This window comes from Bison bison, unplaced genomic scaffold (genome assembly GCF_000754665.1).
Source record: "Bison bison bison isolate TAMUID 2011002044 unplaced genomic scaffold, Bison_UMD1.0 scf7180017864185, whole genome shotgun sequence".
NCBI lineage: Eukaryota > Metazoa > Chordata > Mammalia > Artiodactyla > Bovidae > Bison > Bison bison.
Genome location: NW_011494757.1, coordinates 1,064,847 through 1,078,193, shown reverse-complemented (window position 1 = coordinate 1,078,193; position 13,347 = coordinate 1,064,847). Strand labels below are relative to the sequence as shown.

The following is a 13,347-nucleotide window of genomic DNA, read 5'->3' as shown; positions in this document are numbered from 1 at the left end:
CGTCCCTCCCCCTCGGGGACCCGCTCTGCTTCCGTCCCTGCACCCCTGTCTTCACTTGCCTGGTCACCGCCACAGGGCCCCATCCTCCCCTCCCGCGTGGTCTCCCTTCGTGGGCAAACGGTGCAGCAGCTCTGCACGCCCTGCGACAGCCCACCACTCGTGACCCTGTCCTCTACTGTGGTCTCGCGGCTGCCCTTTGCATTCCACCCTGACCTTCTCTTTGCTAAATGCATGCGATCCCTTTTCATCCTGGTCTGACTTCTCTCCACCAACAGTCTCTCCTCCTCCGGGAAGCCCTCCCTCCTGCAGCACCACTCCTGGATTCTGCACTGGCCAGCCTCCTCGAGCTCCTCTCCCCCTGCCACCTCTTCCCCAGTCCCAGGATCATGTGGGATCCAGTCCCTTCTGCCCTCTCAGTTACGCCCTCACGCCCAGCCTCCTCCTCCCCCTTCCCCGCCGACCCCCTTCTGCGATGTTCACAGGCTCCGTCAGCCCTGTCTTTGCAACTCTCGCCAGCCTGGCGGTCGTGTTTTCTCCCTGCCCCTCGCACCTGCCATGTCCTACCCTAGTCAGTTTCACTACACTCAGCTCTGCCCTTTGCAATCTGCCCTTGGAGACACGTGGCCGCCAGAAGGTCTCCTCCTGGCATGCAAGACTAAGAAAAAGAGCGTTGCACCCTCAGAATTAGACAACACACCAACAATGAAAGGAAGAAGCCAGATAGCTCCCAGGACCGTGTGCCAGTGGGTGGAAGCGTCTACACACCAATGCCTGTGCTTGTGGCCTGGGAGGGCCTGGGCAGGGAGAGCTGAAGTGGGATAGACTCGGCAAGCAGAGCGGAACCAGCTGCACTAGAGATTAGTGGGCAGAAAAGAGCCTAAAAGTTTCCCAAACCTGTGTGCTTCCCAGGGGCTCAGTGGTAAAGAGTCTGCCTACCAGTGCAAGAGACGTGGATTCGATCCCTGGGTTGGGAAGATCCCCTGCAGTAGGAAATGGCAACCCACCCTAATGTTCTTGCCTGGAAGAGCCCATGAATAGAGGCGCCCGGTGGGCTGCGATCCACAGGATTGCAAGAGAGTTGGACATGACTCAGTGACAGAGCAGCACACACAGGAACAAAGCCGCGATACTGGGAGTTGCCCGGCAGCCTATCGGTTAGGATTCCAGGCCTTCCTTACTGTGGCCCAGGTTCTACCCCTTGGTTCCCCTTGATGGGGAACCAAGACCCCACAAGCTGTGTGGCACAGCAAAAAATAAGTAACAACTTTTTGGGTGGCTTCCCTGGTGGCTCAAAGGGTAAGACCCCCAACTTCTGCGGCTCCGGGTTTTGTGCTCACCAGGCAACCTTCTGATTACTGATTTTGTCTTGCAAGCGCTCCAAGATGGGGAATGTCCTGATCTGGGGTGCCGAGAGTGTGCTAATTTGTGCTAGAACTTTCTTTGATGATGAAAATGTTCTCTGCTCTCACCGTCCAGTGTGGTAGTGACCATAAAGGTGGCTACCTAGCACTTGAACTGCGTATGGTATGAATAAAGAACTAAATTCTTTATTTAGTTTTAATAGATTTTAACTGAAATAGCCACTGGTGGCCGAGGCTACCACCCTGGCCAGCACAGCTCCAGGGCCGCAAAGGACCGCCCCTGCATCTCCGTCCCCAGCTGCACACGGATGGCCCTGCAGCCACCGGCACCTCATCTGCTGGTCCCAGGGCACGCTCAGAGTCAGGAGCCAGCTCTGCCCCAAGAAGATCCACACGACCTGAAGCCTTGCTGGCCATTTCCAGGCCTGTCGCTACCCCTACAGTAGCATCCCTTTCCAGGGATTGCTGTGAGGATAAAATACGCTCCGTAAACACCAAATGCACGTGTGCCAAGTCACTTCAGTCGTGTCTGACTCTTTGTGACCCCACGGACTGTAGCCCGCCAGGCTCCTCTATCCATGGGATTCTCCAGGCAAGAAGACTGGAGTGGGTTGCCACTTCCTCCTCCAGGGATCAAATCCAAGTCTTCTATGGCTTCTGCATTGCATGGGGATTCTTTACCACTCATCCACCAGAGAAGCCCAATAGAAAGCTCGATACCTAATAGATATCTTTTGTTCCTTCCCTCTGCTCATTTGCTACCTACTTATACAGCCCTTCATGTAGTTTCCAAACCTTGCAGCAATATGGTGGCATACTATTTCTACTGAAATAATGAATGTGTATGACACCATGGTTTTGTTGCAGAGGGAGAGATATTAAAAAAAAACAAATTGCAGTTTCTACAAAATCACTGACCTAAGGTCATCTGCATCATCTATCACTTGTGAAAGACTGACACGTAGCTATCTTTAGCAGATAAGTGAAGACATTCTGAGGTCTGTCATTAAAAAGAAGACATAAAAATATACAGAGCATGGTTCCCAGCATCCTGCCAGGAAACGGCATCCCAGTAAGACAGTAGGTGAGGAACAGGCATAAAAGGAAAAGAAGCATATTTCTTAAATAAGGAACTGGAATTAGCTGCTATACATGCTTCCTGCTTATGAGTGAAAGAAAGTAGGCTGAGCCCTGCTCAGGAAGGCAATTCAGGCAAGTACTTCCCTTGGTCACAGAGATGGGGAATCAGGTTTTACCTGGAATCCTCTAATCTTGGGAATCAGGTCATCAAAATAGCGATTCACTGCTGCTGTGAAGCCCTTGTGAGTTGTTCTCAGCTTCATATGAGAATCTTTGAGTAACCAGCTAGGAGGGAGAAGGCGAGACTCAGCCTTGGGGTGGGAGACAGCAGACAGAGACGTTCATGCATCTGAGGCTGGAGAACATGAACAGCCCAGATTCACATGGCCAGACTGGAGCAGCACACTGAGGTGCTAACCCATCTCTAAGAAAAAGTTGTCCGTGTTCTGTCCCACACATCTCAACACCTCAACGGCCACCTCTTGCCCCCAAATGTAACTGAGGCTTGTAGACGTGGAAGCAACCAGGGCAGAGTTGCTGAGCTGCAGCCCACAGGCCAGGTCAGAGCTGCTGACTGTTCCTGTCAATAAAGTTTTATTGGCACGTGGCCCACCCTTCGCTTACATGTCATCACAGCTGTGCTCCTGAGGCAGCGGCAGAGAAGAACTTCGCAACAGACACTGTCTGTGCTCCCTGAAAGCTGAAAATATTGATCATCTGGCCTTTTTAAAAAAAAAAAAAAGCTCGCCAAACCTTAGTCTGGTATGAGATTTTTTATAAAAATGTTTCAGAGTTTTTTAAAAAATGTTTTTAATGGAATATTATTTGGTCATTAAAAAATGAGGAATTGGTTCATGTTAAAGCATGTACAGATTTGACAACATTATGCCAAGGGAGGGGCTTCCCTGGCAGCCCAGTGGTTAGCGCTCTGTGCTGGGCTCAGTCACTAAAATCCCATAAGCTGCATGGCACAGCAGGAAAAAAAAAACTTATGCCAAGAGAAAGAAACCAGGCACAAAGGGTCACATAGGGTATAATTCCATTTATATGAAGTGTGTAGACTAGGCAAATCCACAGAAACTGAGAGGAAAGTAATGGGTGCCAGGGGCTGGGGGTGAGCAGGATGGGGGTGACCGGGCAAGGGCTTTCTCTCTGAGTGGCAAAAAGCGTTCGGGAACAAGATAGTGGTGACATTTTAACACACTCGACTGCCACAGAATTGCATAGTTTTAAATGGTAAATTTCATATAATGTACATTGTACTACCATTTAAAAATGATAAGAAAAAAGACCCTCTTTGAAAAGAAGTAATCAATCCAATTTTGTGCTATTATTAGTATCATCACAAAAGTTAGAATTTATAAAGATACTGATTACATGACATCGATTAGCCAGTAGCTTTCATTAAGGAAAAGAAGGATTCTACCTCTGCACCACAAGGATGAGGTGGAGATTTATAAAAAAACAAACACTGTACCATTCTCAGTATTCTAAAGTGCATTTTCTAGGTCCTGAAGCGGGGAAGGGGCGGGAGGTGTGGACCTAGGAAATCTAGAAAACCTAGGAAACTGAGCAAAACCCTCTGCTCCGACTTGCTGGCGAACAGGCTTGGGGCGCGACCGTGGCTCACCTGGGCAAGCCTCCGAGGTCCAAGTCGCTCCCGATGTAGGGGCCGACACACAGGATGACCCACAGGTCCACCTCTGACGCCAAGGATATGAAAGCGCTGAGGAGGGGAGCAACAGCAGCAGTCACCGAGAGCGGAGCCTGGAACCGCCGCCCTGCGTCTCCCCGAGGCCTCTTCTCCTGCGGTTAGGACAGGTGGAACCAACTCCCAGCCTGCTCACAGAAGTCCCTGCCGGAGACAGAACCCTGGGACGGGGCCTTCTTCCACACAAAGGCCTCAGTCCAGAGGCCCCAAGGGCAGCTCACAGGAATCCCAGCCAGAGGCTGGCTGCCCCCTGGACCAGCGCTGAGCCTCCTGTCCCCACGAGGGCACCACCAGGACCCGCCCTCACGAACCACGCTGGCTCCTCCTTCCTTATCTCCCACTTTCAGCCTGCCTCTAATCAGGGTTATTCCTTGCAGTTAATATTTCTGAATGTGAGATTCCTCTTAGTTTTCACCGCTACCACCCTGCATAAAGAACTCGCATCCACCTGAGTTATTCCAACGGCTTCCTCCCTCCCTCCTTCTCGCCTCTCTTCCGATGCCGCTCCAGGCACTGTCGGCAGAATAGAATCATCCACGACAAACACTGGAGTAATGTGTACCGAGTATCAGCATCAGCACTCAATACACTCAGCTCTGCAAATGTATTAATTTCTTTGTCAACTCTATCACATAGGTATCAATATCACCTCCATTTTACAGATAAGAAAATAGGCACTTAAGGAGTCAGAGGTCACATTCTTGGGAAACTGAAGAGTTAAAAGACAATCCGCCTCCAGAAAAGAAACCTTAACTATGTTATTCTGCCTCTTAAAAATACCACCAGCATGCAAACATGAGCTTCCTGAATTTCCCGACGTAAAATTCTCCCAGTGACTTACTTCATAGCCCCTTCGGAACAGATTTCAAATTTTGCAGCACAGCACACAAAACGGGCCAAGATAAGCTTGACTGTCTCCCCAGATCTACTTTCTGACGTTTCCTCGACTCAGAACCAGCAGGAGGGTCAGATGGCGTTACTGCCGTTCCAGGAAAATATGAAGTTAGTCCCAGGGCCCGCTCCTTTCCTCCCTGGCACATGCTCACCTACGCATCCTGCGCCTTGCATTGAGCCGGGCTGATCCCAAGCCACCAGGACAGAAGCAGAAGCGAGTGGTCCTGCTGCCAGAACCCCTCTCCGCCTGCTTCCCGCTGCGGGCGCGGTGTGGGCGGGCTCAGTGCGGGCAGGCGCGGTGGCTTGAAAGCTAGGTGCTGGCGACGCTTAAGCTAGGAAAGGGAAAGACCCAGAAGCCCTGGTTCTCTCTTGGAAGAGCAAGGCACACTCACTGTGAATATCTATTTTAAACCTTCCCTAATGAGAACAGATCTTTATTGACAGATGACGTCGGGGTTCCCTCGCTGCAGCACGAACGTCAGTCTAACTCATGTCACGTCCTCCCACACCTCTGACTGCTCCGATTGTGGCCTTGCTGCACCTTATGCCTGAAATCACGCCTGACCCTCTAACAAACTCCTGCTCAGGGTCCTAATGTACTGGAGCTATCCCTCTGCTGTTACCCGCTCTGGGCTATTCCCCTAGTTTGGGTTACGAGTCCTCAGCTGCTATTTGCCTCCCTCTAATGTCTGAGGGGGCCTTACAAATAGCTATGAAAAGAAAAGAAGCGAAAATCAAAGGAGAAAAGGAAAGATATAAGCATCTGAATGGAGAGTTCCAAAGAATAGCAAGGAGAGATAAGAAAGCCTTCTCAGCGATCAATGCAAAGAAATAGAGGGAAACAACAGAATGAGAAAGACAAGAGATCTCTTCAAGAAAATTAGAGATTCCAAGGGAACATTTCATGCAAAGATGGGCTCGATAAAGGTCAGAAATAGTATGGACCTAACAGAAGCAGAAGATATTAAGAAGAGGTGGCAAGAATACCCAGAAGAACTGTACAAAAAAGAGCTTCATGACCCAGATAATCACGATGGTGTGATCACTCACCTAGAGCCAGACATCCTGGAATGTGAAGTCAAGTGGGCCTTACAAAGCATCACTACGAACAAAGCTAGTGGAGATGATAGAACTCCAGTTGAGCTATTTCAAATCCTAAAAGATGATGCTGTGAAAGTGCTGCGCTCAATATGCCAGCAAGTTTGGAAACTCAGCAGTGCCCACAGAACTGGAAAAGGTCAGTTTCATTCCAATCCTAAAGAAAGGCAATCCCAAAGAATGCTCAAACTACCACACAATTACACTCATCTCACACACTAGTAAAGTAATGCTTAAAATTCTGCAAGCCAGGCTTCAGCAATACGTGAACCATGAACTTCCAGATGTTCAAGCTGGTTTTAGAAAAGGCAGAGGATATTTGGCAAAACTAATACCATTATGTAAAGTTTAAAAATAAAATAAAATTTAAAAAATAAATAAATAAATAATTAATGAAAAAAATAATAAAAAGAAATTCCATTAAAAAAAAAAAAAGAAAAGGCAGAGGAACCATAGATCAAATTGCCAACATCCACTGGATCATCAAAAAAGCAAGAGAGTTCCAGAAAAACAGCTATTTCTGCTTTCTTGACTATGCCAAAGCCTTTGACTGTGTGGATCACAATAAACTGTGGAAAATTCTGAGACAGATGGGAATACCAGACCACCTGACTTACCTCTTGAGAAACCTATATTCAGGTCAGGAAGCAGCAGTTAGAACTGGACATGGAACAACAGACTGGTTCCAAATAGGAAAAGGAGTATGTCAAGGCTGTATATTGTCACCCTGCTTATTTAACTTCTATGCAGAGTACATCATGAGAAACGCTGGACTGGAAGAAACACAAGTAGGAATCAAGATTGCTGGGAGAAATATCAATAACCTCAGATTTGCAGATGACACCACCCTTATGGTAGAAAGTGAAGAGGAACTAAAAAGCCTCTTGATGAAAGTGAAAGAGGAGAGTGAAAAAGTTGGCTTAAAGCTCAACATTCAGAAAACGAAGATCATGACATCTGGTCCCATCACTTCATGGGAAATAGATGGGGAAACAGTGGACATAGTGTCAGACTTTATTTTTCTGGGCTCCAAAATCACTGCAGATGGTGACTGAAGCCATGAAATTAAAAGACGCTTACTCCTTGGAAGAAAAGTTGTGACCAACCTAGATAGCATATTCAAAAGCAGAGACATTACTTTGCCAACAAAGGTCTGTCTGGTCAAGGCTATGGTTTTTCCAGTGGTCATGTATGGATGTGAGAGTTGGACTATAAAGAAAGCTAAGTGCTGAAGAGCTGATGCTTGTGAACTGTGGTGTTGGAGAAGACTCTTGAGAGTCCCTTGGACTGCAAGGAGATCCCACCAGTCCATCCTAAAGGACATCAGTCCTGGGTGTTCATTGGAAGGACTGATGCTAAAGCTGAAACTCCAATACTTTGGCCACTTCATGAGAAGAGTTGACTCATTGGAAAAGACTCTGATGCTGGGAGGGATTGGGGGCGGGAGGAGAAGGGGACGAGGGAGGATGAGATGGCAGGATGGCATCACTGACTCGATGGACGTGAGTCTGAGTGAACTCCGGGAGTTGGTGATGGACAGGGAGGCCTGGCGTGCTGCGATTCATCGCGTCGCAAAGAGTCGGACACGACTGAGGACTGAACTGAAGTGCCTGACAGACAGTCTTATTCCATAGCACAGCACATAGTCTGTGTGTCTCCAGCATCCAAGACAGTTATGAACACAGCGGGTGGGAGATACGTAGTTTTGAACAATTACTCTTACTGTCTTACGTCTCACAACTCCTACAAACTATAGTTCAGAAATTTCCTCTTGTAAGTGGAACAGCGGGGTCCCCACGGTAGATTAGAGCTGCAGGGATGCTCTGCGAGCCACGCGTGCGTGAAATGCACAGCAGCACTGAGGTCTGGGCTCCACCCATGACGACAGCCTCCCTGCTCAAGGGGCTGCCACTGGGGGATGGAATTATCAGGGATTCTCAAAGGGAAAGCAAGGTGACTCCTGCTTCATCTGACCCTACAGAGTCAAACTCCTGTCTCTGAGCCAGAGAAACAGCAACTTAAAGAGGAAACATACATCAAATCCAGGTTTCCACTATAGTGAAACTGGCCTCTTCTTGGTTCATGAAGGTTCCAAGGAACATGCCTGAAACAGAAAAAAAAGAGAAATGTAAAAACTTTGTATTTTACTATTATATAATATTAGATTATACAATATTATTTAAATGAATACAAAATGAAATCCAGCAACCAATAGTACAGCATTCACAATACCCAGTATATCCATTTAAAGTTTACTAGGTGTGCCAAACTCACTCTCCAAAACAAACAAACAAAGGAATCCAGAAAAAAAAATTGAGCAACAGACATAAAGCCAGAAATGACATATAGGTTGAAACTGGCAAAAAAAAAAATATTAACAAGGTATAACAAACATATACCATATCTTTAATAAGTAAATAAAAGCATGACCATAATGAAGAAAATGGAAGATATAAAAAGGATTCCAAAGAACTTCTAAATTTTAAAAAATATAATATCTGAAATCAAAAATACTCTAGATGCAATGAAGAGCAGGAAATGAAAAATATACCACTAATACTAACAACAGAACAGAAATAGGAATAGATCCCAGGATGTTTTAAGATAGAGCAAAAGAAATTACCCAAACTGGAAAACAGGAAAAAACACTAAGTGTTAAAATGAACAAAGCATCAGTAATATGTGGGATCTTATCAAGAAGTCCAAGTCCCAGGGGAAAAGGGGAGATAAAATTATTGGAAGAAATAGGAAGTTTTACCAAATTTTGGTAAATTGATGGAAACTATAAACCTACAGTCCCAAGAACTCCAATGAACCACAAGTTGGAGGGCGGGGGGATCGACACCGTAATGCATCAGAAGCAAATAGCTGAAAAGCAATGACAAAGAAAAAGTCTTAAAAGCAACCAGAGAGAGGAAAACAAGAAATTACACAAATAATTATTTAAAAAATATAAGAACTACAGAAGACTTGTCATCAGATAATGTGTAAGTCAGAAGATAACAAAGAAACATATTTAAAGTGCTGAAAATGAAGCACCAAACAACAAAAAAATCAGTCTAAAGTGCTTTACCCAGTGACATTATCCCTCAGAATTTAAGATGAAAGAGAAATATTCCTCAAAGAAATGAAATCTAAGATAATTCATGATCAGCTGACTTGGGGAAGTCTCTCAGCAGAAAGAAATGACACCCGGTGGGAACAGTCATCTGCACCAAGGAATGAAGAGCATCAACAAGAGGTGAACGTACACCCGGTGGGAACAGTCATCCGCACCAAGGAATGAAGAGCATCAACAAGAGGTGAATGGACGCGTAAATGAAGAAGACACTTTTGTCACCTTAAATTTATCTCAAATATAAACAGATGTTCAAACCAGGAAAAGAATGTATCACGAATTTCATAGTTTAAAACAGTAAGACACGTGACACGGCCCGGCACAAAGGGGAGATGTAGATATATAAGGGTAAGATTCTGTGGGACCGGCGCGTTATTGTTAGAAAAGAGGACAAGTTAGAATTTAGGTAAAGAACTTTCTGTAAGAACTTAGGGAACAAATCCAAGATCCTTAAAAAAATGATTCAATATCCCACTTTTAACAGTGGACACATCATCCAGACAGAAAATCAATATGGAAAACTGGACCCGAACTACACGTGAGACCATGTGGTTTTTGATGGAATTACACACAGTGATGGGGATGAACAAGCTAAAATATGGCGGATCATGGAGGAATCTCACAAACAAGATCTTGAGCAGAAGATCAGACACAAGAGTCAAGGCTGTACGACTCCAGGTGCATAAAGTTCAAAAGAGGCCAAAGTGATGCATGTGTTGTAACACAAGCTCCGCCACTCCTCTGCTGGGTGGCCCTGGCTGCAGGCGATGGGAAAGCTTCTGAGGCCTGACGTGGCCAGGCTATAGGAGCGTGTTCATGCGACTGAGCTCATGGAGCACAGCGCTTATGCATTGGACACACCGAACTTCAAGAAAATGCGACTGTGAAAGTGAAGACGGCAATGAAGCCAGGCTTCAGCAGTACGTGGACCGTGAACTTCCAGATGTTCAAGCTGGATTTAGAAATGGCAGAGGAACCAGAGACCAAATTGCCAACATGTGCTGGATCATCAAAACAGCAAGACACTTCCAGAAACACATCTACTGCTTTATTGACTCCGCCACAGCCTTTGACTGTATGGATCACAACAAACTGTGGAAAATTCTTCCAGGAGGAGGCAGGAGGAGAAGGGGACAACAGAGGACGAGATGGTTGGATGGCATCACTGACTCGATGGACATGAGTTTGGGTGAACTCTGGGAGTTGGTGATGGACAGGGAGACCTGGCGTGCTGCAGTTCATGGGGTCGCAGAGTCGGACAGGACTGAGTGATTGAACTGAACATTACCAGTGAGGGTGTGCTAGGTAACATTCTGCACCCTGTGCCCCCCCACCCCAACAGCACTTGACTGCTGAGCTTGCATTCAGGGCTCACCACCCCTCCCCCAACACCTGCTATCTCTCGGGCTGGAATCTCACCATTCTAGCTCTGGGGCTCCAGTTCGCCAACCGCAGATCCTGGGATTTCTCATTGCACACCCACACACACCGCCCACACCCGCCCTCCACCTGCTGGCCCTGCTTCTCTGAGAAGGCTCCTAACACAGCTGATGACATTCATTCAGAGCAGATGGCCAGGGCTGAAGCTGGCTGCCGGAGCCAGGGTTGGTAGCAGCACTCTCTGTAAGTGATGGCTCACCGGAGGCTCTGTATTGATGAGCTTGAGAGTCAAAACCTGCAGAAGCCCCAGGGTTCTCACTGTGAAGGTCTAAGACAAATCCCTCTCACTTCCCATGGGGTTAGGGGAGAGTGGGTATTTTAAAGCATGTCCAGGCTCTTCTGTCCTTGACAAATGCCCGCCCTCAGCCGAGAGTACCGTTGCCAGAGCTGCAGGGGACGTTCCCGAGACGACCACCAGGAGGAAGAGAAGCACGCAGAGCCGGCCTTGCGCGGTCAGCTCAGGGCAGAGACCCACCGAGGCCGACGGCACTCGGCCTCCGCCCTCCCCTCGCAGCGCGTCTACAGGCTCCCAGAGAGAAGGGGTTACAGCCAGAGGCACTCTAGGATTCAGGCCCTGCTTAGGGGGAATCTCCAGGGAAAGCCAAAGGTGGCGGGGAGACAGCAGCAAGGACGCAAGAGGACTTCTGCTGAAACCAGTTACAGAGCAGCCCCGCACGCCAGACCGACGTAACAGCTCACACACAGGCCTGCTGCGCCAGGCCCTCTCGCCCGCGCCAGCGTGCCTGGCTTTCGACAGAAAGCTGTAAGACAGACAGAAACAAAGAGCACCGCTAAGGAGGCAAAGCAGATGAGAACCGGGCTTCGACATGGGAGACACCGTGGAATTACCAGACCGGGAGCTTACAACAACTCTGCCTCAGGTGCTAAAGGAGGGAGTGGACAGCGGGCAAGGTGGGCAACATGAGCAGAGACGGAAACGGAGAATGAGAAGGAAGCAGTGGCACACAAGGGCTGGCGCCCGGACGGGCTCAGCTGCCACAGGCCACAGGAAGAAGGCGCGAGCCCGAGACAGGGCAGGAACACCCTGAAACGGAGCTGCAAAGAGCAAAGAACACGGGAGGAAGGAGGAGAGTATCCGAGTCCTGTGGGACAGCACCGGTGTGACAGAAGCACCAGAGGAGCTTCAAGGGAGAAAGGAAAGAAGAAACAGTCTAAGAAGTAACACTCCAACAACTTCCCAAGGGAAGCTGCTGCTGCTAAGTCCCCTCAGTCATGTCCGACTCTGCGCAACCCCAGAGGTGGCAGCCCACCAGGCTCCCCGGTCCCTGGGATTCTCCAGGCAGGAACACTGGAGTGGGTTGCCATTTCCTTCTCCAATGCATGAAAGTGAAAAGTGAACGTGAAGTCGCTCAGTCGTCTCTGACTCTTAGCGACCCCACGGAAGGGCAGTTGTCAAACCACAGATCCAGGAAGCTTGGCGAACACAAAGCAGGGCAAACACATTTAGAGACCTGTATGAAAGGGCATCACAAACCACAAGCGCTGTGCTGGTACGAGAAGGAGTGGTTGTCAGTGTCTGTCGCACAGAGTGGAGAAAGTCAAGAGAGAAAAATCAATATGGTCTATTAACACACACATATGGAATCTAGAAAACTGACATTTCGGGGCAGGAACAGAGACACAGATGGTAGAAGGGCCTCGTGGGCACAGGCTGCGTGGGGGGAGGAGAGGCTGGGACGGACTGAGAGGCTGGGACTGACACACTACAGTGAAGAAAGTGAGACTGTTAGTCGCTCAGTCGTGACCCCGTGGACTGTAGCCCGCCAGGCTCCTCCATCCATGGAATTCTCTAGGTGAGAATACTGGAGGAGGTTGCCATTCCCTTCTCCAGGGGATCTTCCTGACCCAAGGATGGAACCTAGGTCTCCCACATTGCAGGGAGATACTTTACCATCCGAGCCACAAGAAAAACCCCAATATATACATGACTATGTGTTAAACAGACAGCTAGTGGGAAGCTGTGGTATAGCACAGGGAGTTCAGCTTGGGGCTCTGTGATGACCGAGAGGCTGAGATGGAGGGTGGGAGGGAGGCTCAGGAGGGAGGGATAAGTGTGTACGTATAGCTGATTCACGCTGCTGTACAGCAGAAACTGACACAACATCGTAAAGCGAATATACTCTAATAAAAAAAGGGGGAGGGAGGGAGAGGGATGAACTGGGACTTTGGGGTTAGTAGATGCAAACTATCACATTTAGAATAGATAAAAATAAGGTCGTGCTCTATAGCACAGGGCTACCCTGGTAGCTCAGTCGGTAAAGAATATATATATATATACACACACACACACACACACATATAGTCACTTTGTTGTATACCTAAACTAACACAATATTGTAAATAAACCATACTTCAATTTAAAAACTGTATATATATATATATATGTATGTAGAGACAGTGCAATCTTTTCTACAAAATGCAAGCACTGTGCTGCTGCTTTATTCTGAGATAATGTTCTGCTTTGAGTGACTCAGAGCGTCTTATAGTTTATGAAACAGTGGTGATAATTTTTATATTTCTAAACAAGGACACTAAAACAGACAAAACTTGGCAGTCTTATTTCAACCACAAACGTTTTACGATTTTACCAGCTCATCACACTTTCCCTGGCCGTCGCACTGATC

The 13,347-nt window shown here is 47.7% G+C and overlaps 1 protein-coding gene across 1 annotated transcript in view; it reads right to left on the bottom strand.

The window, feature by feature from the left end:
• LOC104991335 (beta-galactosidase-1-like protein 3) overlaps positions 1-13,347 on the bottom strand; it is a 27,321-nt gene that overhangs the window by 10,536 nt on the left and 3,438 nt on the right. The window contains exons 5-7 of the mRNA XM_010843749.1: positions 8,180-8,248; positions 4,072-4,167; positions 2,618-2,726 (exon numbers count right to left, since the gene is read on the bottom strand). Coding sequence (XP_010842051.1) covers positions 2,618-2,726; positions 4,072-4,167; positions 8,180-8,248 — 274 coding nt within the window. The remainder of the gene's footprint in view (positions 1-2,617; positions 2,727-4,071; positions 4,168-8,179; positions 8,249-13,347) is intronic.